We start from the raw sequence: 25,070 nt of genomic DNA, 5'->3' as shown, positions 1-25,070 counted from the left end.
AAACCATGCACTGGTACAACAATTCTTCAAGGGAGCTACTAGGCTCAGACCCCAAAGAAAACCAAGGTTTCCTAAATGGGACCTCCCTTTAGTGCTGGATTTTCTCTCAAACCTTGGAAAGGATTCTACGGAGCCTCTGTCCATAAGGGATCTCACTCTCAAGACCATCTTCTTGGTAGCTATAACCTCAGCCAAGAGTTTCTGAGATTAGGAATCTAGGTTCGGAAGAACCCTTTCTGACTTTCTTTCCAGATAGGGCAGTATTGATTCCCATGTTGGGATCGCATCCCAAAGTTACCTCGGTCTTCCATGAGAATCAGGAAATTGTGCTTCCCACTTTCAAAAACTCAGAGAGTCAGGATGTTCATCCTCTGGACGTAGGACACGCGCTGAAACAATATTTGGAAGTCACAGCTCCCTTTAGACAAACGAAATTTCTTTTTGTTCTCCCTCATGGCAAGAATAAAGGATTGCAAGCTTCGGCTAGATCTATCTCTACCTGGATCATTCAGATCATTCAGAGGGCGTACAGAGCAAAGGGCTTGGCTCCTCCTGAGGCATTAACAGCTCATTCAACACGGAGTATTTCAACATCGTGGGCAGCTTCTCGCCATGTGGCGCCTGAAGTTATTTGCAGAGCGGCCTCTTGGTCTTCTATTAATACCTTTGTTTCTCATTACTGTGTAGAGCCAGCGGCTCTGTCTTCTGTTAATTTTGGTTTGCAAGTTTTGTCGGTTGACAATGCTAAATAAACTTTTGTTCTTTGCTCGACATTTTGCCCACCCGGGTGTGTTTGGCGAGTTATTTCCCACACGTATGCTGCCATGGAGCCTTTCAGGAAAACGGAAAATTTATATCAAATACTTACCGTAATTTTCCTTTCCTGATAGGCTCCATGGCAGCAGGAGTTCCCTCCCAAATGTCTGGAGTCGGCTAGTTACGGAACACTGATAGTGGCCAGGAGCAAAGATTTATGGGAGTTGGGTCCTATTGGGTAATCGTGGAGGCGGGGCTACCCACACGTATGCTGCCATGGAGCCTATCAGGAAAGGAAAATTACGGTAAGTATTTGATATAAATTTTCCGTTTTTTTGAATAAAAAAATAAGACAACAGTAAAATTAGCCCAATTTTTATATTGTGAAAGATAATGTTACGCCGAGTGAATTGATACCCAACATGTCACTCTTCAAAATTGCGCCCGTTCGTGGAATGGCGTCAAACTTTTAGCCTCAAAAATCTCCATAAGCAACATTTAAAAAATTCTACAGGTTGCATTTTTAGCGTTACAGAGGAGGTCTAGGGTGAGAATTATTGCTCTCGCTCTACCAATCGCGGCGATACCTCACATGTGTGGTTTGACCGCCGTTTTCATATGCGGGCGCTACTCACGTATGCGCTCGCTTCTGCGCGAGCTCGTCGGGACAGGGTGTTTTTAAAAACTTTTTTATTTTTTCTTATTTATTTTAATTGATTTTATTTATTTTTACACTGTTTAAAAAAAAAATGGATCACTTTTATTCCTATTACAAGGAATGTAAAACATGACAGGACCTCTTAAATATGAGATCTGGGGTCAAAAAGTCCTCAGATCTCATATTTGAACTTAAATGCAATAAAAAAAATGTCATTTGAAAAAATGACATTGAAAAAATATACCTTTCAGAGGTTTGGGCGGAAGTGACGTTTTGACGTCGCTTCCCCCCTCCTATGGTATAGAGACGACTGGGGGCCATCTTAGCCTCACTCGGTTCCATACCCAGCCATCGATAGGACCCGATCACCTCCGCCGCTACCGACTGCTCCGGTAAGCGGTGGAGGGCGCGAGAGAGCGGTGGGAGGGGAGGTGGCACCTCTCCCGCCGCCAATAGTGGTGATCTCGCGGCGAACCCGCCGCGGAGACCACCATTATCGCACACACGACCGGCGCCTAAAGAGATGGATATCTCGGTTGTGGCAGCGGCTGCTGCTGTTACCGAGATATCCCTCTTCAAAAAATGGACGTACATCGGTGTGCGCTGGTCGTTAAGTGGTTAATTGGCTCCTGTCCACATTGGCCCTAGTATGTGTATGAATGTGAATTACGGATCTTAGATTGTAAGTTCCTTGAGGGAAGGGACTGATGTTAATGTATAGTATAGATGTAAAGCGCTGTGTAAATTGATGGTGCTATATAAGTATCTGCAATAAATACATATGATAGATTTTTGGGTTTGGGATTTTGAAATTAGAATTTAACATTCTCAGACTGGAGCTGGCTAGCGCTTGTGGTGCTTCTAGAACACAATTTGATCCATACAGACAATATTTGAAGTAGGAGATTATCAATGATGGACCTTGTATGTCTGTCATGACCGGTTTCCATTAAAATGATTAGGATAAAAGTGACCACAACACAAGCAATCCCAAGGAGATGTTAAACGTATTTTGATTTAGTGCTTGTATATATAGAAAAGTATCCAACACTCACTGTAAACACCATGGAAGGAGAAGCATGTACCCTTATGGCTTGGCATTGATCAACTTGGTGTAATACAAAGCCAGTCCTACCGATTAGGATACTGAGCTCTGTTCTTGAAGGCTATTTAGTAGATGTCAAAACCTCCCATGGAGTGTCCATATAGATGTTGGAACTGTAAGCTGTGTGTGTAGCATTGGTATCATAGCATATCAGTTCAGTTTCCATTCTAACATTATGAACGACCACAACATACAGGGATATAAAATGTAATACTGACTAATGCTACGTACACAGGATCAAATTGTCTGGCATACTTAGTCCGCCGAAGGGCATTTCACCGGACAATTTGATCGCGTGTGGGCTTCAGCTGACTTTTCCAGCGTAAAGTCCGGCGGATTTAGAAAGTATTTTTTCAGTCCAATCTTTCCGCCGGACTTGGGTTTCAGCGGACAATACGTTCATCAGTATGCTAGTCCGGTGGACTAAGAATGACGCATGCTCAGAAGCAAGTACGAAAAGGAAGCTATTGGCTCCTGGCTACTGAACTTCCTCTTTCTAGTCCCGTCGTACGTGCTGTACGTCATCGCGCTAGCAAACGCCGGACTTTCTGTGTGTCCGTGTGTGGCCAAGTCCGTTCGGTAGAAAGTCCGCCGGACTATCCGCCAGATTGTTTGCCGGACTAAGTACGCCGGACAATTCGCTCGTGTGTACGCGGCAATATAATCACACACATAGGTTGGACTTGATGGACTTGTGTCTTTTTTCAACCTCACCTACTATGTAACTATGATCGTATACCTGAAGATATGTTATAAGTGGTATATTAGATTGGCCTTTTCATACAAGCATATGATACTTACAGGAGTTCCCGGCAGAGCTGTGAATTAAGAGAGACAATAAGGTAAGTAAGCTGTGCTTTTATTCTTAGACATACACCTTATTCAGTAATTAGCAGAATTCAGTGCTGTGTGTGTGTGCTGGAATGCATATGTAGACTTAAACATGAAAAATGCAAACACTTTCTACAGTAGGCCCCAGAGCCGAGCTTATACTTTCTGCCCCTTAGGCCATTTTTTTTGCCACCTCCCTCCTGCCTAAATTGTCTAGCTAGCCAAAAGCTTGATTACTGCTGAATCAGCTGAACATCAAACCGGGGGTGGCCCTGTTGGCACCACGCAGCTCCACATAACTCAATTTAAAAATCAAGGAGAAAAGTGGAAGACAAATTATCAGCCAAACAATGACTGCATCCTATCAAATGCAATCACTGTTTAGGTATTTAGTGGGTGCTGTGGCTGTCTGAATACCATAGCGGGCAGTGTAGATTCTTCTATCCACACATGTTTAGTTTGGATGGAGGAATTTACAGATTTTTCTAGTTCAGTCCTGTAAAATTCAATATATGGCTAGCTTTAGTATCACACTAACAAGATCAGAGGTCATAGCGCCACAAGTCACCCTATTCTTAGCAGTTCTGTTTTAAGTAATGGACCAAGTTTCAAGGGAATTATAATATATGAGAGAAAATGAGCCCTGGTGCTCAACAAAAGGATGAAGTACATGTAATGACGTTACTATGGGTCACAAGCTTGTCTTCCTCAGGGTCTAAGCGATGTCCTCATAATCCTGAGGAAGACAAGCTCGTGCCTCATTGCAAGTACAACGCAGTTCAGACTTATCTCACTGTTCAGCATTTAGCAACAGTTTTGAGTGTGCCACACTCTTCCTCAAGCTGCAAGCATGGTAACAAAACTGTTCAAATACAAAAGCAGATTTACTGTATATTCCAACAAGTACAATGCATTTCAGATTTAGATCAGTGTTCAGCTTTCAGATTCAGTTTTGAGCGTGCCATGCTTGCAGCTTGAGGAAGAACGTGGCATACTCAAAACTGTTGCTGAATGCTGAACACTGAGCTAAATCTGAATTGCATTGTACTTGTTGGAATATACATCAAATCTGTTTTTGTATATGAAGAGTATTGCACCCCTTTCATTGGACATACACTGAGCAAAATTATAAACGCAACACTTTTGTGTTTGCTCTTATTTATCATGAGCTGCACTCAAAGATCTGTGACTTTTTCTATGTACACAAAAGGCCTATTTCTCTCAAATATTGTTTACAAATCTGTCTAAATTTGTGTTAGTGAGCACTTCTCCTTTGCCCAAGATAATCCATCCACCTCACAGGTTGATCAGGTTGTTGATTGTGTCCTGTGGAATGTTGGTCCATTCCTCTTCAAAGGCTGTGCGAATTTGCTGGATATTGGCAGGATCTGGAACACGCTGTCGTATATACCGATCCAGAGCATCCCAAACATGCTTAATGCATGACATGTCTGGTGATTGTGCTGGTCATGCAAGAACTGGGATGTTTTCAGCTTTCAGGAATTGTGTACAGATCCTTGCAACATGGAGCCGTGTATTATCATGGTGCAACATGAGGTGATGGCCGTGGATGAATGGCACAACAATGGGCCTCCGGATCTCATCACGATATCTCTGTGCATTCAAAATGCCATCAACAAAATGCACCTGTGTTCGTTGTCCATAGCATATGCCTGCCCATAACATACCCCACCGCCACCAAGGGCCACTCAATCCACAATGTTGACATCAGCAAACCGCTCACCCACACTACACCATACAGGCTGTCTGCCATCTGCCCTGGACAGTGAAAACTGAGATTCATCCGTGAAGAGCCACCTCTCTAAAGTGCCAGGCGTCTTCAAATGTGAGCATGTGTCCACTTAAGTCAGCTATGATGATGAACTGCAGTCAGGTCGAGACCCCGATGAGGATGACAAGCATGCAGATGAGCTTCCCTGAGACGGTTTCTGATAGTTTGTGCAGAAATTCTTTATGCAAACCGATTGTTGCAGCAGCTGCCCGGATGGCTGGTCTTAGACGATCTTGGAGGTAAAGATGCTGGATTTGGAAGTCCTGGGGCTGGTGTGGCTACACGTGGTCTGCGGTTGTGAGGCCGGTTGGATGTACTGCCAAATTCTCTGAAACTCCATTGGAGACGGCTTATGGTAGGGAAATGAACATTCAATTCAAGGACAACAGCTCTGGTGGACATTCCTACAGTCAGCATGCCAATCGCACACTCCCTCAAAACTTGTGACATCTGTGGCATTGTGCTGTGTGAAAAAACTGCACATTCTAGAGTGGCCTCTTATTGTGGCAAGCCTAATGCCGCGTACACACGACCAGACTTTTTGACAGCAAAGGTCCGACGGAACGAGTCCGTCGGACAATTCGATCTTGTGTGGGCTCCATCGGACCTTTGCTTGCCAAAAATCCACCGGACTTTAGAAATAGAACGTTTTAAATTTTTCCACTGGAACTCCGCCGGACCGAGAAATCTGTTCGTGTGTATGCTAGTCCGACGGACAAAAACCGAAGCTAGGGCAGCTATTGGCTACTGACTATGAACTTCCTTTTTCTAGTCCAGTCATACGTCATCACGTTTGAATCCGTTGGACTTTGGTGTGATTGTGTGTGGCCAAGTCCGTTCATTCGGAAAGTCTGTCAGAACTCCACCGAAAGTCCGTCGGAAAGACCGTCGGACCTAGTCCCTCGAAAAGTCCGGTCATGTGTACGTGGCATTAGGCACACCTGTGCAAGAATCATGCTGTCCTATCAGCATCTTGATATGCCACACCTGTGAGGTGGATGGATTATCTCGGCAAAGGAGAAGTGCCCATTAACACAGATTTAGACCTTTTATGTACATAGAAAAAGTTGTAGATCTTTGCGTTCAGCTCATGATAAATAGGGGCAAACACAAAAGTGTTGCGTTTATAATTTTGCTCAGTGTATATTGGAGGAGAGAGGGGAGACTTGGTTTTGGTTTGTATAATCCTATTGAAAATTTTGGTTGATTGATTGATGCAGCTCACCCAAACAGGAAATCAGCGAAAAAATATAAATGTAAAAAAAAACGAAATTCACAATAAACCTTATGAGTTTCCTTTAACGCTACATTTCTCTACCCATCAGGTGCATTAGTATCGTTACCAAGGTTTTGATTTTTTTTTGGATGAAGGATGTTTGCATGTACTGTATGTGAGACCTACAACTTATACCCTGGGATTTGTGCCTGGAGTTCTACTTACATATCAATAATTAATTATTATTATTAATAATCATAGACACCTGAGACTCCATTAGCACAAAATATCCAATGAAATAACAAAGAGCAGAATTTTGGGTATGGTTATTGGATCCAATTATGGTTCTTACTTGCTGCTGGCCTGATCCTCTCCAACATCGTCATAAATTTCCTGGTCTGAATCGAGTTTCATGGGAGTGGGCAAAGTTACTGTTTTTCTTCTCCTTAGAGAGTCATAGTCAACATTCACCATCGTCGTTTTGATGTAACCATCTAAGAACATAAATAACACCGTAAAAGCAAAATCACTATATGTGCCATTACTGAATTAGACTACTGCATACCAATTGTTCAGCAGTATGTGGCAATTAGTGATGGCCGAACGGTTCGCCCGGCGGTCGTTTTGCGGCGAATTTCGGTCGTTCGCGGTCCGCTCGTTCGCTCGCCTTTTCCTGTTGTTCGCCCCGGCGGACTTACATGTTTAATGTGTAAAAGAACTTTGACCTATGATGACACGTCTATCATGGGGTACAGGACAGCCAATTGAGACATGACAGCACATGGACACTTGGACATTCCCCCTAACCTATAAATACACCCGATGCGGTGGCCATTTTACATTCTTTCTTCTGTCACTATAGGGAAAGGTTCCTGTGTGGAGTAGGGACAGATAAAACGCTAGCTATTTGGTACACAAAAGTTCTTTTCAGGACTGGTATAGGTGTTAGGTGTATATAGGTTTGCTGTGCTACTGATTCTTGCAGCAGCCTGAGTGTCTTTTGTCAGTTTAGAGAAAGGGAAAGGACGGTGTGTGCTACAGGGACAGCCAGATTAGTCTTTCATCATCATCATCATCATCATTAGCTGTTACTATTAGGTCCACAAAAGAGCTATTCCAGTAACCACTAATCATTCCAGTCTACTCTTTTTTGCCACTTTGTATAGGGACAGGAAGGAAGCAGTGTTGTCAGGCAGTGAGGGTCAGTTTAAAGACTTGTTGTTACTATTAGTTCCACAAAGGTTCTTTTCAGGACTGGTATCAGTGGTACGGTAATAGGCTTGTACACGTATAATATTCTTTCTTCCAAATATAGAAAGAATATTATACTTGACTGCTGCCCTTCTGCTGCAGTCTTCTAATCATTCACAACTCACTTGTTCCACAAAGCTCTTTATCAGGACTGGTAACTTGGTCTGTGTAGGGTGCTACAGTACATAGGGTTGAGTGCGGTACAGTCTGCTGTTCTGTAAGGACCGCTATCGGTCCACAATACATAGGGTTGAGGTGCACCACTGCTGACCGCTGCCCTATACTGCAGCAGTCCTTCATTGGTATAGGGACTGAAGTACAGTCTGCTAATCACTAACACACAACCTGCTTGGTCCACAAAAGTTCTTATAAGGACTGGTAACTTGGTCTAGGGTGCTACAGTACATAGGGTTGAGTGCGGTACAGTCTGCTGTTCTGTAAGGACCGCTATCGGTCCACAATACATAGGGTTGAGGTGCACCACTGCTGACCGCTGCCCTATACTGCAGCAGTCCTTCATTGGTATAGGGACTGAAGTACAGTCTGCTAATCACTAACACACAACCTGCTTGGTCCACAAAAGTTCTTATAAGGACTGGTAACTTGGTCTAGGGTGCTACAGTACATAGGGTTGAGTGCGGTACAGTCTGCTGTTCTGTAAGGACCGCTATCGGTCCACAATAGATAGGGTTGAGGTGCACCACTGCTGACCGCTGCCCTATACTGCAGCAGTCCTTCATTGGTATAGGGACTGAAGTACAGTCTGCTAATCACTAACACACAACCTGCTTGGTCCACAAAAGTTCCTATAAGGACTTGTAACTTGGTCTAGGGTGCTACAGTACATAGGGTTGAGTGCGGTCCCGAACCTCCGACGGGACGTTTCGCGAACGCGGACCGCGAACGAGGCCGACCGTTCGCGAAACCGAACGTTCGCGGCGGGCCCCATTGACTTCAATGGGAGGCGAACTTCGCAAACCTTTAGGTCAAATTTGCAGCCACAAGATAATTATTAGCTGGGCAAACATAGTCCCACCACATGGCCAATGACATAACACATGTATGAGGTGAATTTGGGATCGATAACTACAAGCATTCTTTTTTTATATGGGAAATTGTTCTGACAATTCAGGACTGTGGAGCGCATGAAGGCAATGGAGGAGAGGGAAGGTCAGGGACCAGGGTAGGCAAAGAAGAGGGTGCAGGAGATGATCACCAGCAGCGTGACATACAGCAATGACACATGCACCGTGATAGAGGCATCTGACAACAGCACCGTGATAGAGGGCACTGACATCAGCAGCGTGACATAAAGCATTAACACCAGCACCGTGACATACAGCATTGACAGCAACACAGTGATAGAGAGCACTGACACCAGCACCGTGATATACAGCACTGACAGCAGCACCGTGATAGCGAGCACTGACATCAGAAGCGTGACATACAGCAATGACACCTGCACCGTGATAGAGTCATCTGACAACAGCACCGCCATAGAGGGCACTGACATCAGAAGCGTGACATACAGCACTGACATCAGCACCGTGATATACAGCACTGAAAGCAGCACCGTGATAGAGAGCACTGACATCAGAAGCGTGACATACAGCACTGACATCAGCACCGTGATATACAGCACTGACAGCAGCACCGTGATAGAGAGCACTGACATCAGAAGCGTGACATACAGCACTGACATCAGCACAGTGATATACAGCACTGGCAGCAGCACCGTGATAGAGAGTACTGACATCAGAAGCGTGACATTAAGCACTGACATCAGCACCGTGATATACAGCACTGACAGCAGCACCGTGACATTAAGCACTCACACCAGCACCGTGATATACAGCACTGACAGCAGCACCGTGATATACAGCACTGACAGCAGCACCGTAAGCAGCCCCAGGAGTAAGTCAGCACAGCACAGGGATGGTGTGATCCCCTCATAATAAGCAGGCCCAGGAGAAACTCAGCACAGCACAGGGATGGTGTGATCCCCTCATAATAAGAACCCCCAGGAGGAAGTCAGCACAGCACAGGGATGGTGTGATCCCCTCATAATAAGCAGGCCCAGGAGAAACTCAGCACAGCACAGGGATGGTGTGATCCCCTCATAATAAGCAGGCCCAGGAGAAACTCAGCACAGCACAGGGATGGTGTGATCCCCTCACTATAAGAACCCCCAGGAGTAATTTAGCACAGCACAGGGATGGTGTGATCCCCTCATAATAAGAACCCCCAGGAGGAAGTCAGCACAGCACAGGGATATCATAAGCAGCCCCAGTAGAAATATGACACCGCTCAACCTCCTCAAAGAGGAGGGTAGGGGCATATAGTACGGTGTGCTTTTTTGGGACAAGGAAGTGAGCCAAATGAAGAAAGAAGGTAGTGCACCTCAACCCTATGTATTGTGGACCAATAACAGTCCTTATAGAATAGCAGACTGTACCTCACTCAACCCTATGTACTGTAGCACCCTAGACCAAGTTACCAGTCCTTATAAGAACTTTTGTGGACCAAGCAGGTTATGTGTTAGTGATTAGCAGACTGTACGTCAGTCCCTATACCAATGAAGGACTGCTGCAGTATAGGGCAGCGGTCAGCAGTAGTGCACCTCAACCCTATGTATTGTGGACCGATAACAGTCCTTATAGAATAGCAGACTGTACCGCACTCAACCCTATGTACTGTAGCACCCTAGACCAAGTTACCAGTCCTTATAAGAACTTTTGTGGACCAAGCAGGTTGTGTGTTAGTGATTAGCAGACTGTACTTCAGTCCCTATACCAATGAAGGACTGCTGCAGTATAGGGCAGCGGTCAGCAGTGGTGCACCTCAACCCTATCTATTGTGGACCGATAGCGGTCCTTACAGAACAGCAGACTGTACCGCACTCAACCCTATGTACTGTAGCCCATGATGGATGTGTCATCATAGGTCAAAGTTCTTTTACACATTAAACACGTAAGTCCGCCAGGGCGAACAACGCCAATAGTCGAGCGAACGAGCGGACCGCGAACGGCCGAAATTCGCCGCAAAACGACCGCCGGGCGAACCGTTCGGTCATCACTAATTACAACATAAAAAACAGAAACAAGGATTCAAAAGCTTTAGCACATATGGATAATGTATTTCTATCAAGCTGTTTTTTTTTATGTTTATATAAACCATTGAAATGATTATACATTCATTCTAACGCTAGGACGTATTTACAGTGGTGAAAATTATTATTTGATCCCCTGCAGATTTTGTAGGTTTGCCCACTTACCAAGAAATGAAGGGTCTCTTTTTTTATTTATTTTTTGTCATAGGTGTATTTTAACCCTTTCATGACTAAGCCTATTTTTGGAATTTGGTGTTTACAAGTTAAAATCCATATTTTTTGCTAGAAAATTACTTGGAACCCCCAAACATTATATATATTTTTTTAGCAGAGGCTCTAGAGAATAAAACGGCGATTGTTGCAATATTTTATGTCACACGGTATTTGCGCAGTGGTGTTTTAAACGCAACTTTTTGGGAAAAGGGACACTTTCATGAATAAAAAAAAAACAAAACAGTAAAATTAGCCCAATTTTTTTGCGAAATGTGAAAGATAATGTTACGCCGAGTAAATAGATACCAAACATGTCACACTTTATAATTGCGCGCACTTGTAGATTGACGACAAAGTACGGTACCTAAAAATCTCAATAGGCGACGCTTTAAACATTTTTTACGGTTACCAGGTTAGCGTTACAGAGGAGGTCTACTGCTAGAATTATTGCTCTCGCTCTGACGATCGCGGCTGATACCTCACATGTGTGACTTGAACACCGTTTACGTACGCGGGCGCGACTTCCGCATGCGTTTTCTTTGCTTCGCGAGCTCGCGGGGACGGCGGGCGCTTTGAAAATTTTTTTTTTTTTTTTTTATTTATTTTATTTATTTTTAAATGACTAAATTGTTTAAAAAAAAAAAAAAAAAATTTGATCACTTTTATTGCTGTCACAAGGAATGTAAACATCCCTTGTGACAGTAATAGGCGGTGACAGGTACTCTTTATGGAGGGATCGGGGGTCTAAAAGACCCCCCACCCCTCCTTTACACTTCAGTGTATTCAGATCGCCGAAAACGGCGATTCTGAATACCGGATATTTTTTTAAAACCGGCGCCATTGGCAGCCGAGTAAACGGGAAGTGACGTCATGACGTCGCTTCCGTGTTTACGATGAGGAGACTGGAACGAAGCCGATTACGGCTTCGTTCCAGTTCCTCCCCAGCAGCCAGAGCCGACGGATCTTTAATCGGTGCTCCCGATCGAGCGGGAGCACCGGTAACAGCGGCGAGAGGCGGCGGGAGGGGGGGGCGTCCCCTCCCGCTCCTCCGGCATAACAGCCGAGCGGCTTTTAGCCGCATCGGTTGTTATGCCTGGATAGCCAATCGCCTGCTGTAAAAATCGGTACCGGGATGATGCCTGCAGGTGCGGGCATCATCCCGGTATAACCCCCGGAAGCCGAGTACGCAGATGTGCGTACGCTCGGCGGGAAAGGGTTAAATGATAGAGACAGAACATCAACCACAAATCCAGAAAAAACACGATACAAATGTAGCACCCTCTACCAAAAGGTAGGTGCTAGTAAGGGTTATTTTTTTTATTTTAGGTTTGTTCAGCACAGGCAAATTTAGGCAGGCTTATGCTGCAAGCTAGGCTTGTCTGTTTTGATTCTGAGAGTGGTTAGAGTAGAAGTGGGTGTGGCTACTTGTGCTCTGGTTCTGAGGCTCCTCCCCTGCTTCCAGGGAGAATGTTCTGGAAGAGGAGGCTGGACCTAGAGCTGGAGTGACAGGCAGCCCATGTGGGAGCCCTGACCAATCCCTAACTGGCAGTAGCAGGGGGAGGGCCTCCTATATATGCTGAGGCCCGCCCCCTGCCAATGTTGCTGGGGAGGAGTAGTCGACTGGGTGACGTGAGGAATGGAGTGCTAGACAGCCGCAGGATCACACCCCCATCTGGGGGGTGTGGGATCGCAGGAGGAGGCCCCGGGGAGAACTGTGAGGGAACATTGCCTTTACACGGTCACTGGCAATGTCTCTCTCACCACAGGGCCATTGGCAGGGAACTCCTGGAGCAGAGGGGCAGGAGAAGCTGTCAGAACGCATGGTCCGGGAAAGTTCCTCATCAAGGACCCAGGGCTGGAACATGGGAGGTCGGTGAGTGTTACCACAGTGGATGGCTGGAGGATGTGCCAGGGATTCTGTAAAGGAACTCTGCTTCTACACGGTCACTAGCAGAGTCTTTATCATGCACATGGATGGTGAAGAGTCCTGTATCAGAGAAGACACTGTGGGGATGTGTGTGTCAAATCAGTGTGGCCGGGGAACACATGATTTGCAAGTTGGACTGGCTGGGAGCAGTAGTCTATTTCCTAAAACATAGACATTAACCTAATAGGCCTCCGTTTTTTTTTTTTTTAAAAGCCAGCAGCTACAAATACTGCAGCTGCTGACTTTTAAAATAAGGACACTTACCCGCCCAGCGCGCCCGCGATGTCGGCACCCGAAGCCGATCTCTCGATCGTCTCTCGGGTGCTGCCGCCGCCATCTTGGGTATGGGAATCAGGAAGTGTAGCCTCTCGGCTTCATTTCCCGGTTCCCTACTGCGCATGCGCAAGTCGCGCTGCACAATATGGATGGTCCCCGCTGTCTCTGGGATCCGTGTGTTTCCCAGCAGGCAGCGGGGGACTTTCGGAAAGGGGCGTGGATTCTGCGGAAAGGGGCGTTCCTTTCTGCAGAATCTACGCCGGAAGTGGGTGCAGATACCTGTACTGTACAGGTACCTGCACCCCCCTGAAAGGTGCCAATTGTGGCGCCGGAGGGGGGGAGGATTCCAATGAGTGGAAGGTCCACTTTAGGGTGGACCTCCGCTTTAAGGTTTCTTGGCTGTCACTTGACAAATCGAAGTTTCAGCTCCTTCCATATATTTTCAATAGGATTAAAGTGGAGTTCCGCCTCCCCCCAAAAAATTCTAAGTCAGCAGCTACACATACTGTACCTGCTGACTTTTAATATTAAGACACTCACCCTTCCTGAAGTCCAGCAATGTTGGCACCACAGCCTATTTTTCTATCTGCTGTCTGGTGCTGCCGCCGCCACTGCTGGTAAGGGAACTTGGCTGTGCATGCGCGAAGCGCGCTGTGCTCTCCTACTGGCCCGACAGCAAGGGAAGGAAGAGGGGGCCGGACTTTCAATGTACCTTGCCGCAGCGAGGTCTGACGGAAGTAGGGACAGGGTACCTGTCAAAAACAGGTACCCCTTCCCCCCTGAAAGGTGCCAAATGTGGCACCAAAGGGGGGGAGGAGACAGATAAGCAGAAGTTCCACCCTTGGGTGGAACTCCACTTTAAGGTCTGGATTACTGGCTAGGCCACTCCATGACATTAATGTGCTTCTTCTTGAGTCACTCCTTTGTTGCCTAGGCAGTATGTTTTGGGTCATTGTCATGATGGAAGACTCATTCATGACCCATCAATACATGGCCCTATTCATTGGCCCCTCAATGTGGCAGAGTCCGTCTGTACCTTTATAACAGAAATAGCCCCAAAGCATAATGTTTCCACCTCCATGCTTGACTGTATGGATGGTGTTTTTAGGGTCACAGTCAGAATTTTCCTTCCTCCAAACATGTTGAGTTGCGTTAATGCCAAAGAGTTTAATTTTGGTCTCATCTGACCAGGAGCGGCCCGTCCATAGGGGGTGCATCCATGCATCCGGCCCCTTTCAGGATGCCAGATGCATCGATTCCAACTGTTTTTTTTTGAAGCACCTTATGAGCCCTTGTACACACGGTCGGAGAATCCGTCGGAATGTGTCCTATCGGACCGTTTTGTCGGATAATCCAACTGTATGTGGTATGCATCGGACTGTTTCCGTTGGAATATCCGTCGGACCAAATTTTCCAACTTGCTGGAAATATTTTCCGACAAACTGGTCCGATCGGACATACTCCGATCATGTGTAGAGAATTCCGATCGGACAAAGTGCCACGCATGCTCAGATCAAATTCCTACATCAAAGCTATTGGCTACTAGCCTGAACGTAGTCCCATCGTAACGAAATTACGTCATCACGTTCTGAAAGATTGGATTTTCCGACAACTTTGTCCGACCGTGTGTATGCAACAGTTTTGGACAAGATCCATCGGACAAAATCCGACGGATTTGGTTGTCGGAATGTCCGACCGTGTGTACAAGGACTAAGAGGCAGAGGCTCTAATAGGCTTCAAAATAGGGTGGGCTTGGGGTGCAGAGAATGCGAACCAAGCCAACCCAGGTGTGTTACAATAGAGAATGAATATTCATATAACACTGTTCCTCCTCCCGGCCAATCAGGAAGCGGGTTATGAGACCAGTCACCCGATTGACTGAAAGGACAGACGATCCTATTGGATGCCTAGGAGGAGGGGAGGAGAAGCATGACCGTCGTGATGGACGAGAGGACACAGGAGCCGCTGCCCACTGCCAATGACTGCCATCTAGATGGGGTAAGACAGCAAGCGAGCGGGGGGGGGGGTTTGAGGTGCTGGGGGGGTTGTTTGCTGCCCCCCCAAAAAAAAACACCAGCCGGCACTGCATCTGAACACAGCACTTTCTCCCAATCCTAAAATGAATTATTTCGATTTTCATTGGCAAGCTTCAGACTGGCCTGTACATGTGCCTTATTGAGGAGGGGGCCCTTGCGGGTGCTGCAGGATTTTAATCCATGGCACCGTATTGTGCTACCATTCACAAGCTTCTCCTGTGTAGTTCTGGGCTGATCCCTCACTTTTCTCATGATCATCATTACCCCATGAGGCAAATTCTTGCATGGAGCTCCAGACCGAGGGCGATTGATGGTTATTTTGTATTTCTTCCATTTGCGAATAATCAATCCAACAGTTGTCTCCGTCTCACCAATCTTTTTGCTGATGGTCTTGTAGCCAATTCCAGCCTTATGCTTGTCTACAATCTTGTCCCTGATGTCAAGCACTAGGGACACTAGGGAAATGGGGAATGGTGAGGAGCACCAGGTTTTGTGATACCCAATAGGTAACAGGTAAGTATAAACACAAAATTGACATAAAAAGCAAATTTTTGTGTTAGAAAAGCTAAAACACCCCCTCTATATTGGAATCAGGGAATTTGACTCAACTTTCAAGTATAAATGACAGGTACAAAGTATGCTAAATAACATAAAAACAATATACACAATATCATTAACTTTAATCTAAATATGATGAGGTTATGTTTTCCAAGCGGCCCGATGTGTTTCGACCAGAATGGTCTTCCTCAGGGTTTTGCCCTTGGTTAGCACATCAAAGAATATTCTAGGACAAATGTGTATAATATCTAGAATATTCTTTGATGTGCAACCCAAGGGAAGCCCCTGAGGAAGACCATTCTAGTCGAAACACGTGGATGAAGTGAATGATCTTGTGTATATTGTTTTTATGTTATTTTGAATACTTTGTACATGTCATTTATACTTGAAAGTTGAGTCAAATTCCCCGATTTCAATGTAAGGGGGGGTGTTTTAGCTTTTCTAATAAAAACGTGTGGTTTTTATGCCAATTTTGTGTTTATAGTTACCTGTTACCTATTGGGTAGAACAAAACCCCGATGCTACTCACCATTCCCCATTTCCCTAGTGGATAGTGCTTTGCATATAATTGGGGTGGATACCCACCATTGGGATTTCTCTGGCTGTATTTGGGATACTTATATATATAGCTTGTCTCTGACGTCCTTTGACAGCTCCTTGGTCTTGCCTAAGATGGTGAGGTTTGAAGGGATTCTGTGGACAGGTGTCTCTTATACACATAACGAGTTGTCGTTAGGAGCACTTTCTTGCATTCACTGGACTAATCTGAGTACCACATACTGTAGCAAGTCTGTGGGAGCCAGAGTTATTGCTGGAAGGTAGGGGATCAAATACTTCTTTTAACCCCTGATCTCAATTTATAACATTTGTATCATGTGTTTTTTCTGGATTTGTGGTTGATGTTCTGTCTCTATCATTTAAAATACACCTATGATAAAAAATATAGACCCTTCATTTCTTTGTAAGTGGGAAAACTTATAAAATATGCAGGAATCAAATAATTATTTTCCCCACTGTATAATGCAGTGAATGTGACATTTACCAGTCATTAGCCGCGAATCAGTAAAACACTTGCACCTGGTAGATTCATCTGCAGTACAGTGCCTTGAAAAAGTATTTGTATCCCTTCAAATTTTTCACATTTTCTCATGTTACAACCAAAAATTACATTTATTTTATTGGGATTTTATGTGATAGACCACCACAAAGTGGCACATAATTGTGAAGTGTAAGGAAAATGATAACTGGTTTTCAACATTTTTGTGTGGCATGCATTTGTATTCAGTCCCCTTTACTCTAATACCCCAAACTAAAATCTAATGAAACCAATTGCCTTCAGAAGTCACCTAATTAGTAATTTAATCTCAGTATAAATACAGCTTTGAAGCCCTCAGAGGTTTTTTTGAGAACCTTTTTGAAGAAACACTATCATGAAGGCCAAGGAACCCCCAAGGAACCCACCAGACAGGTCAGGGATGATGTTGTGGAGAAGTTTAAAGCAGGGTTAGGTTATAAAAAAAATCCCAAGTTTTGAACATCTCACGAAGCACTGTTCAATCCATCATCTGAAAATGGAAAGAGAATGGCACAACTGCAAACCTACCAAGATGCGTCCATCCTCCTAAACTGATGGCTGGGCAAGGATAGCATTAATCAGAGAAGCAACCAAGAGGCCCATGGTAACTCTGGGGGAGCTGTAGAGATCCACAGCTCAGGTTGGAGCATTTGTCCACAGGACAACCATTAGGCTGCATTCAGACCTAAGCAGTTTCAGCTCATAAAACGCCAGAAAAAAGGCCTGAAAAACAGGCAACAAGCAAAATCCCATTAATTTCAATGACACCTGTTCACATCTGAGCATTTGTCACCTAAAGAAAAATGCCTGAAAAATGCCTTAAGCTCAAAAAAGTACATGAGCTTCTATGGGGCAGATTATAAGTGTTTTTCTGCTTTTTACATTGGTGACCTGTACAAAATTGTGGCAAAAACATGGCAAAATCGACTTTGAAATGCTCAGGTGGGAATGCAGCCCTAGTTGTGCACTCCACAAATCTGGCCTTTATGGAAGAGTGGCAAGAAAAAAGCCATTGTTGAAAGAAAGCCATAAGAAGTCCTGTTTGAATTTTGCGAGAAGCCATGTGGGGGACACAAACATGTGGAAGAAGGTGCTCTGGTCAGATGACACCAAATTTGAACTTTTTGGCCTGAAAGCAAAACGCTATGTGTGGCAGAAAACGAACACTGCACATCACCCTGAACACACCGTGAAACATGGTGTTTGCAGAATCATGTTGTGGGGATGCTTTTCTTCAGCAGGGACAGGGAAGCTGGTCAGAGTTGATGGGAAGATGGATGGAGCCAAATACAGGGCAATCTTAGAAGAAAACCTGTTAGATTCTGCAAAAGACTTGAGACTGGGGCGGAGGTTCACCTTCCAGCAGGACAACAACCCTAAAGATACAGCCAGAGCTACAATGGAGCGGTTTAGATCAAATCATATTCATGTGTTAGAATGGCCAAGTCAAAGTCCAGACCTAAATCCAGTTTAATTGGTCTAGACGTTGACCGTTCAGAGATGCTCTTCATCCAATTTAATAGAGCTTGAGCTATTTTGCAAAGAAGAATGGGAAAAAATATCACTCTCTAGATGTGCAAAGCTGGTAGAGACATCCCCAAAAAGATCTGCAGCTGTAATTGCAGAGAAAGGTGGTTCTACAAAGTATTGACTCAGGGGGGCTGAACACAAATGCACACCACACTTTTCACATATTTATTTGTAAAAAATGTTGAAAACCATTTATCATTTTCCTTCCACTTCACAATTTTATGTGCCACTTTGTGTTGGTCTATCACATAAAATCCCAATAATAAATTTAAGTTTTTGGTTGTAACATGACAAAATGTGGAAAATTTCAAGGGGTGTGAATACTTTTTCAAGGCACTGTAAATGCTTGGTGAATGTCAGATTAATTGATTTATAAATATTCCCCCTAAACTATATAAAAAACCCTGTAATTTTTTTCTTTGCTGTCTCTGATATGCCTTCATTTTCTGTGTTGTATACATAACAGAAAAGAGAATGAAATCTCTTAAAAACAAGGAAAATCCACTTTTTGTTATCCCTGGAACAATTGTGTTAGAAAAACGTTTCCTTCTATTTATGTCTGGCGACAACTTAGAATTTTGGATTTCCTATTCCTTTCCGACTCAGTGGCAATGTTCACCAGAACAAAGAAAGAGAATGAATCTCCCCAGTGGGGGACACAGACAACAATAAAAAACTGACAGAGGTTCTAATCCTCCCCTACCATATCCAAAATTACAAAAACATTGGGGTTTAACCTTTTGCCCTCATCATTTAATCTAAAGCTTAAAGTGGTTGTATACTCACATTTTTAACTTTTACCTACAGGAAAGCCTATAATAAGGCTTACCTGTAGGTAAAAAAAAATATCTCCTAAACCTGTACGGTTTGAGGAGATATTCCCCTCGGTATGCGCCGCTGACTGCAGCGGCGCATGCGCACAAGGGGACTCTCGGCCTGAAAATCCGGCAGTGGCCGGCCGGCCGGAATGAAATCTCCCGCGCGCATGTGCGGGAGTGACGATATCGCGGCTCCGGCCACTCACAGCGCCGGAGCCGCGATGCCCGGAAGAAACGCCGAGGGAGCATGTCAGCTCCCTCGGCGTGGATCGGGCCAGATGTCGGGGCCTCGTTCTAAGGTAAGTATTTCATAATGAGCTAGTATGCGGTGCATACTAGCTCATTATGCCTTTTGCTTTGCAGGTTTAAAAAAATAAAAAATAAATTTTCGGGTTTACTACCGCTTTAACCTCCAAACCCCTGGCCTTTACCCCAACACTTAGGACCCTATTTATAAAAAATTGACTATGCGAATGTCTCAATCATTCACACAGAAGTCACAAATAATCACCGTAATATGTTTATTTCCTATGATCGTCATCTTCCTCTAGTAGCCATTATGCAGTCATTTTCTTTTTAAATATCAGAAAAATACTGCATTATGGCCACTAGAGGGGGCTGACAATCATAGGAAATAACTGTGTTGGACAAATTATGGGGATGATTCGTGATGGCTTGAGACATTCGCACAGTCTTTTTTTTTATAAATAGACTCCTTAAAGTGTATGTCAAGCCTCTTTTTTTCAGTTTTGGAAAGAATGTTAATATAATAGAACCCCTGTCTGGTTTTTGCTGCTATCCAGGGTTCCAGAGAGACTTTTGCTTACTTTCTCTCCTGTTGACAGTAAAAGTAAAACCAATTTGGATGGTAAACGAGTGATTTGACATATACTCACAGATTCCATTCATTCTACCCAGCCATTTTCCTTCAGGGTTATCTGTGACCCTTATGATTTCAATCTCATCGCCATTCTTGAAAGAGAGTTCATTTTTACCACCTTTGTGGTCCACGCTGGCCTTGACTTGATGAATAACCTCAATCTTACTTGTTAACTGTGAAGAAAAAGAAAATAAACATTAAAACTTTTTTAAACCCAAAAACACACATTTAACTTCTTGGCGCCAACAGCACGCAAATATAGGTGGGCCTTGGTGTTGAGCAATATATTGTGTGCAATATTGCAAAAACAGCTGTGCCGAGAACACAGTTATGGTGGTTAACAGAAAGCTTCCGATCAACGCTTTCTGACTTTGTGACAGCCAATCAGTGTTCACATGACCCTAAACCCCGCCCTGCCTCCCAGCATCTAAAACCCCTTAAGGAGCCAGGAGGCGCCGGCGCCAAGCGGTTGAAGTATATAATTGACTTTGCAGAAAAAAATGGGGATGGATCAGAGCGACTCTCATCTGTCCCAGAAGCCCTGCAGAAATTAGGGTGAGAAAGTCGGGTATTCAAATCTCTGGACCGCTATGTGTGTGAGCACTGAAAGCTCACCACCTATGAAGATACAGTTGTGCTCATAAGTTTACATACCCTGGCAGAATGTATGATTTCTTGGCCATTTTTCAGAGAATACGAATGATAATGTGGCTGTTTCAAGACGCACAATAAGGAGGCACTTGAAAGAAGGTGGGCTGCATGGTCGAGTCGCCAGAAGAAAGCCATTACTATGCAAATGCCACAAAGTATCCCGCTTACAATACGCCAAACAGCACAGAGACAAGCCTCAACCTTCTGGCACAAAGTCATTTGGAGTGATGAGACAAAAATTTAGCTTTTTGGCCACAACCATAAACGCTACATGAGGAGAGGAGTCAACAAGGCCTATGATGAAAGGTACAGAGGTGGATCGCTGATGGTTTGGGGATGTGGGAGCTACAAAGGCACAGGAAATTTGGTCAGAAACCGTTGGCAAGATGAATGCAGTATGTTATCAAAAAATACTGGAGGAACATTTGCATTCATCAGCCAGGAAGCTGCGCATGGGACGTACTCGGACATTCCAACATGACAATGATCCAAAACACAAGGCCAAGTCTACCTGTCATTGGCTACAGCAGAATAAAATGAAGGTTCTGGAGTGGCATCTCAGTCTCCTGACCTCAATATTATTGAGCCACTCTGGGGAGATCTCAAACGTGCAATTCATGCAAGACAGCCCAAGAATTTACAGGAACTGGAGGCTTTTTGCCAAAAGGAATGGGCAGCTTTACCATCTGAGAGGATAAAGAGCCTCATCCTCAAATACTACATAAGACTTCAAGCTGTCATTGATGTTAAAGGGGGCAATACGCAGTATTAGGAACTGGGGTATATAAACTTTTGATCAGGGTCATTTGGCTAGTTTCTGTTATCATTATGATTTAAAAAGAGTAAACACAGTTGATTAATAATAAATGGCTTCAGCCAAACGCTAATCATGAGTGAAAGAAATGTTTTTGTGTTATCATTCATAGTCTCTGAAAAATGGCCAAGAAATCATAAATTCTGCCAGAGTATGTAAACTTCTGAGCACAACTGTAAGTCCAGCTGGGGGCGAGGACAGTGTAGGGTGTTAGATCACCTTTTTATTTTTTCAGAAATCGCTATGCATCCCTGTTCTCCATATCAGAGATGAATCAGGGCCAAATATTTGCCTGAATTCGGCCCTGAAATAGAGCTAAAGACGCACAGCGTTTCTGTGCAGTGCGCTCCGCAGCCACCCTGAAAATATGTGAACTGACTCCATAGAGAGCCAGGATTTGATGTGGAGAAACCCGCATCCAATTCGCATAGGTATGAACCCAGCCTTAAAGCATATCTATGGAAAAAATATAAAATCATATATATATTTTCACACTGTATTTCAATTAATTGTAGCCTACTATTATTAACATCTTCAGCTCTGGAAGGTTTATCCACCGTCATGACCGGGCCATTTTTGCAATAAGTCACTGCGTTGCTTTAAATGACAATTGTGCAGTCGTGTTGTGCCCAAATAAAATGTATGTCCCTTTTTCCCACAAATAGAACTTTCTTTGGTGATATTTGATCACCTCTGTGTTTTTTATTTTTTGCACTATAAACAAAAAAGCATAACAGTTAAAAAAAAAAAAACATATTTTACTTTCTGCTATAAAACATATCTAATACAAAACATATTAAAAATTCTAATTTCTTCATCATTTAAGGCCAATATGTATTCTGCTACATATTTTTAGTAAAACAAAATCCCAATAAGCCCTCTGGCTTTCACACTGGAGAGACAGCAGCGGCTGTTTCAGGGCGCTTTGCGGGTGCTATTTTTAGCACTGTAGCGCCTGCAAAGCACCCCGGTCTTAAGGAGCACAATTCAATGATACATGAACAAAAAAGAGCTGCATGGTTGAGCTGCCAGAAGGAAGCCTTTACTACGCCAATGCCAGAAAAAGTCAATGAGGCATTTCAAGGTGTTGTTGGGCATATTGTAACAGGGCTTTTTTGTGGCACTTGTACAGTAAAGGCTTCTTTCTGGCAACTTGACCATGCAGCTCTTTTTTGTTCAAGTATCATCATATGGTGCTCCTTAAAAACAACCACACCATCTTTTTCCAGAGCAGGAATTCCTCGAACCTCCCATTTTGGCTATGGGACAGGAAGTGAAGTGAAATTTAATGAATTGAATACAGATGGCAAAACAAAACAAAAAAACTGACAGGGGTTATAACCCTCCCTTACTCTATCCAAAATGGAAAAAAAAAAAGGTTTTGTCTATAGTTCTACTTTTACAATTGCAGAATAACTTGAAAGACAACAACATGTCAATAGGTGGTGCACCAGTCTATTCTTTCACTAAAGAAAACTATGGCAGCCATTGACCACTTTACTACCTACTCTTGTCCAAGTTTTCCTAATTATCTTGGGATTGTACGCCTGGAAATTTTGCTTTGGTTAACATCTTGCCGACCAGCCGCCATCATTATACTGCGGCAGGTCGGCTCTCTTGCACAAACTGCCGTAGCTGTACGTTGGTCTGTGCAGGGAGGCTAGCAGACACGTGGGTCCCGCGGACTTGATGTTCGCCGGCGACCCGCGGTCGCGGTGCACAGAGGCAGAACGGGGAACTGCCTATGTAAACAAGGCAATTCCCCATTCTGCCTAGTGACATGTCAGAGATCTTCTTTTTCCAGTCATCAGGAACAGCGATCTCTGTCATGTCCTAGGTAGCCCATCCCCCTACAGTTAGAACACACCCAGGGAACACATTTAACCCCTTGATCTCCCCCTAGTGTTAACCCCTTCCCTGCCAGTGACATTTATACAGTAATCAGTGGCTATTTTTAGCTCTGATCGCTGTATAAATGTCACTGGTCCCAAAAAAGTGTCAAAAGTGTCCGATCTGTCCACCTCAATGTCCCAGTCCTGCTAAAAATCGCAGATTGCCGCCATTGCTAGTAAAAAAATAATAATAATAAAATGCTGCTATAAATCTATTTCCTGTTTTGTAGACGCTATAACTTTTGCACAAAGCAATCAATATACACTTATTGCAATTTTTTTTACCAAAAATATGTTGAAGAATACATATTGGCCTAAACTGATGGAGACATTTTTTATTTATGTTTTATTTTTGGGGATATTTGTTTTTTTTTCCAAAATTGTCTTTTTTTGTTTATAGCGCAAAAAATAAAAACCGCAGAGGTGATCAAATACCACCAAAAGAAGGCTCTATTTGTGAGAAAAAAAGGGGACATGGTTTGAGTACAGCATCGCATGACCGCGCAATTGTCAGTTAAAGCAACGCAGTGCCGTATCACAAAAAAGTGGTTAAAGCAGCTGATAAGCTCACCTTAAATTTTTTTCGTATCTCTTGTTCCTTCTTTTCTTTGTCCTTTTGCTCTTTCCTGGCTTGCTCCAGTTCCTTTTTTCTCTTCTTTTCATCTTTTTCTTGTTCTTTCCTATAGTGAGTACAGTCATGAAAATGTAAATGTTATCTAACTGGAACACAAAATATATAAATTTATAAAATAAAAAACAAAATAATGTGCTATGGTTGACTGCTAGGGTAATTAGCCAAACATCCCCCAGTGGAATAAAGGACTGTCTTGATACCCAGAAAGTATAACAAATATAATTAAAATAATTTTTATTTAACCACTTGCTTACTGGGCACTTAAACCCCCCTCAGTCCCAGACCAATTTTCAGCTTTCAGCGCTGATGCACTTTGAATGACAATTGCGCGGGCATACAACACTGTACCCAAATTAAATTTTTATCATTTTTTTCCCACAAATAGAGCTTTCTTTTGGTGGTATTTAGTTACAGCTCTGAGTTTTATTTTTTGCTAAACAAACAAAAAAAGATGCAAAAAAAAAAAAAAATCATGTTTTAATAGTTTGTTATAAAATTTTGCAAATGGGTCATTTTTCTCCTTCATTAAAGTGCGCTGATTAGGCGGCACTGATAGGGTGCATTGGTGGGCACTGATGGGCTGCATTGGTGGGCACTGATAGGCTGCATTGGTGGGCACTGATAGGCTTCACTGGTGGGCACTGATAGGCATAGTTAAGGCGGCACTAATAGGCACAGATAAGGCGGCACCGATGGGCACAGATAAGGCGGCACTGATGGGCAAAGATGGGCACAGATAAGATGGCACGGATGGGTGGTACGGATGGGTGGCACGGATGGGTGGCACGGATGGGTGGCACGGATGGGCACTGATAGGTACCACTTATAGATGGGACTGATGGGCACTGATAGGTGGCTCTGATAGGTGGCACTGCTGGGCGGCACTCCTGGGCACTGATGGGCGGCACTGCTGGGTGCTGATGGGCGGCACTGGGGTGCAGCACCTTTGAGGCAGATTCTGGGCACTGCTGGGTGGCACTATGGGCACTGCTGGGTGGCACTATGGGCACTGCTGGGTGGCACTGACGGGGGCACTTACTTTTTATTA

General features: G+C 44.1%; 1 protein-coding gene across 3 annotated transcripts in view; it reads right to left on the bottom strand.

Moving 5' to 3' along the window:
* Window positions 1–25,070, bottom strand: part of FYB1 (FYN binding protein 1) — a 301,988-nt gene that overhangs the window by 82,208 nt on the left and 194,710 nt on the right. For all 3 annotated transcript variants that reach the window (XM_077462820.1, XM_077462822.1, XM_077462821.1), the window contains exons 7-10: window positions 23,960–24,068; window positions 20,048–20,204; window positions 6,711–6,852; window positions 3,321–3,337 (exon numbers count right to left, since the gene is read on the bottom strand). In XM_077462820.1, the coding sequence (XP_077318946.1) occupies window positions 3,321–3,337; window positions 6,711–6,852; window positions 20,048–20,204; window positions 23,960–24,068 (425 nt within the window). The remainder of the gene's footprint in view (window positions 1–3,320; window positions 3,338–6,710; window positions 6,853–20,047; window positions 20,205–23,959; window positions 24,069–25,070) is intronic.

Source organism: Lithobates pipiens, unplaced genomic scaffold (genome assembly GCF_037356315.1).
Source record: "Lithobates pipiens isolate NorthernLeopardFrog02 unplaced genomic scaffold, aLitPip1_a1.2 Scaffold_3, whole genome shotgun sequence".
Taxonomy (NCBI): domain Eukaryota; kingdom Metazoa; phylum Chordata; class Amphibia; order Anura; family Ranidae; genus Lithobates; species Lithobates pipiens.
The sequence above is the reverse complement of the archived record's forward strand: the minus strand, read 5'-3'. Positions and strand labels throughout refer to the sequence as shown.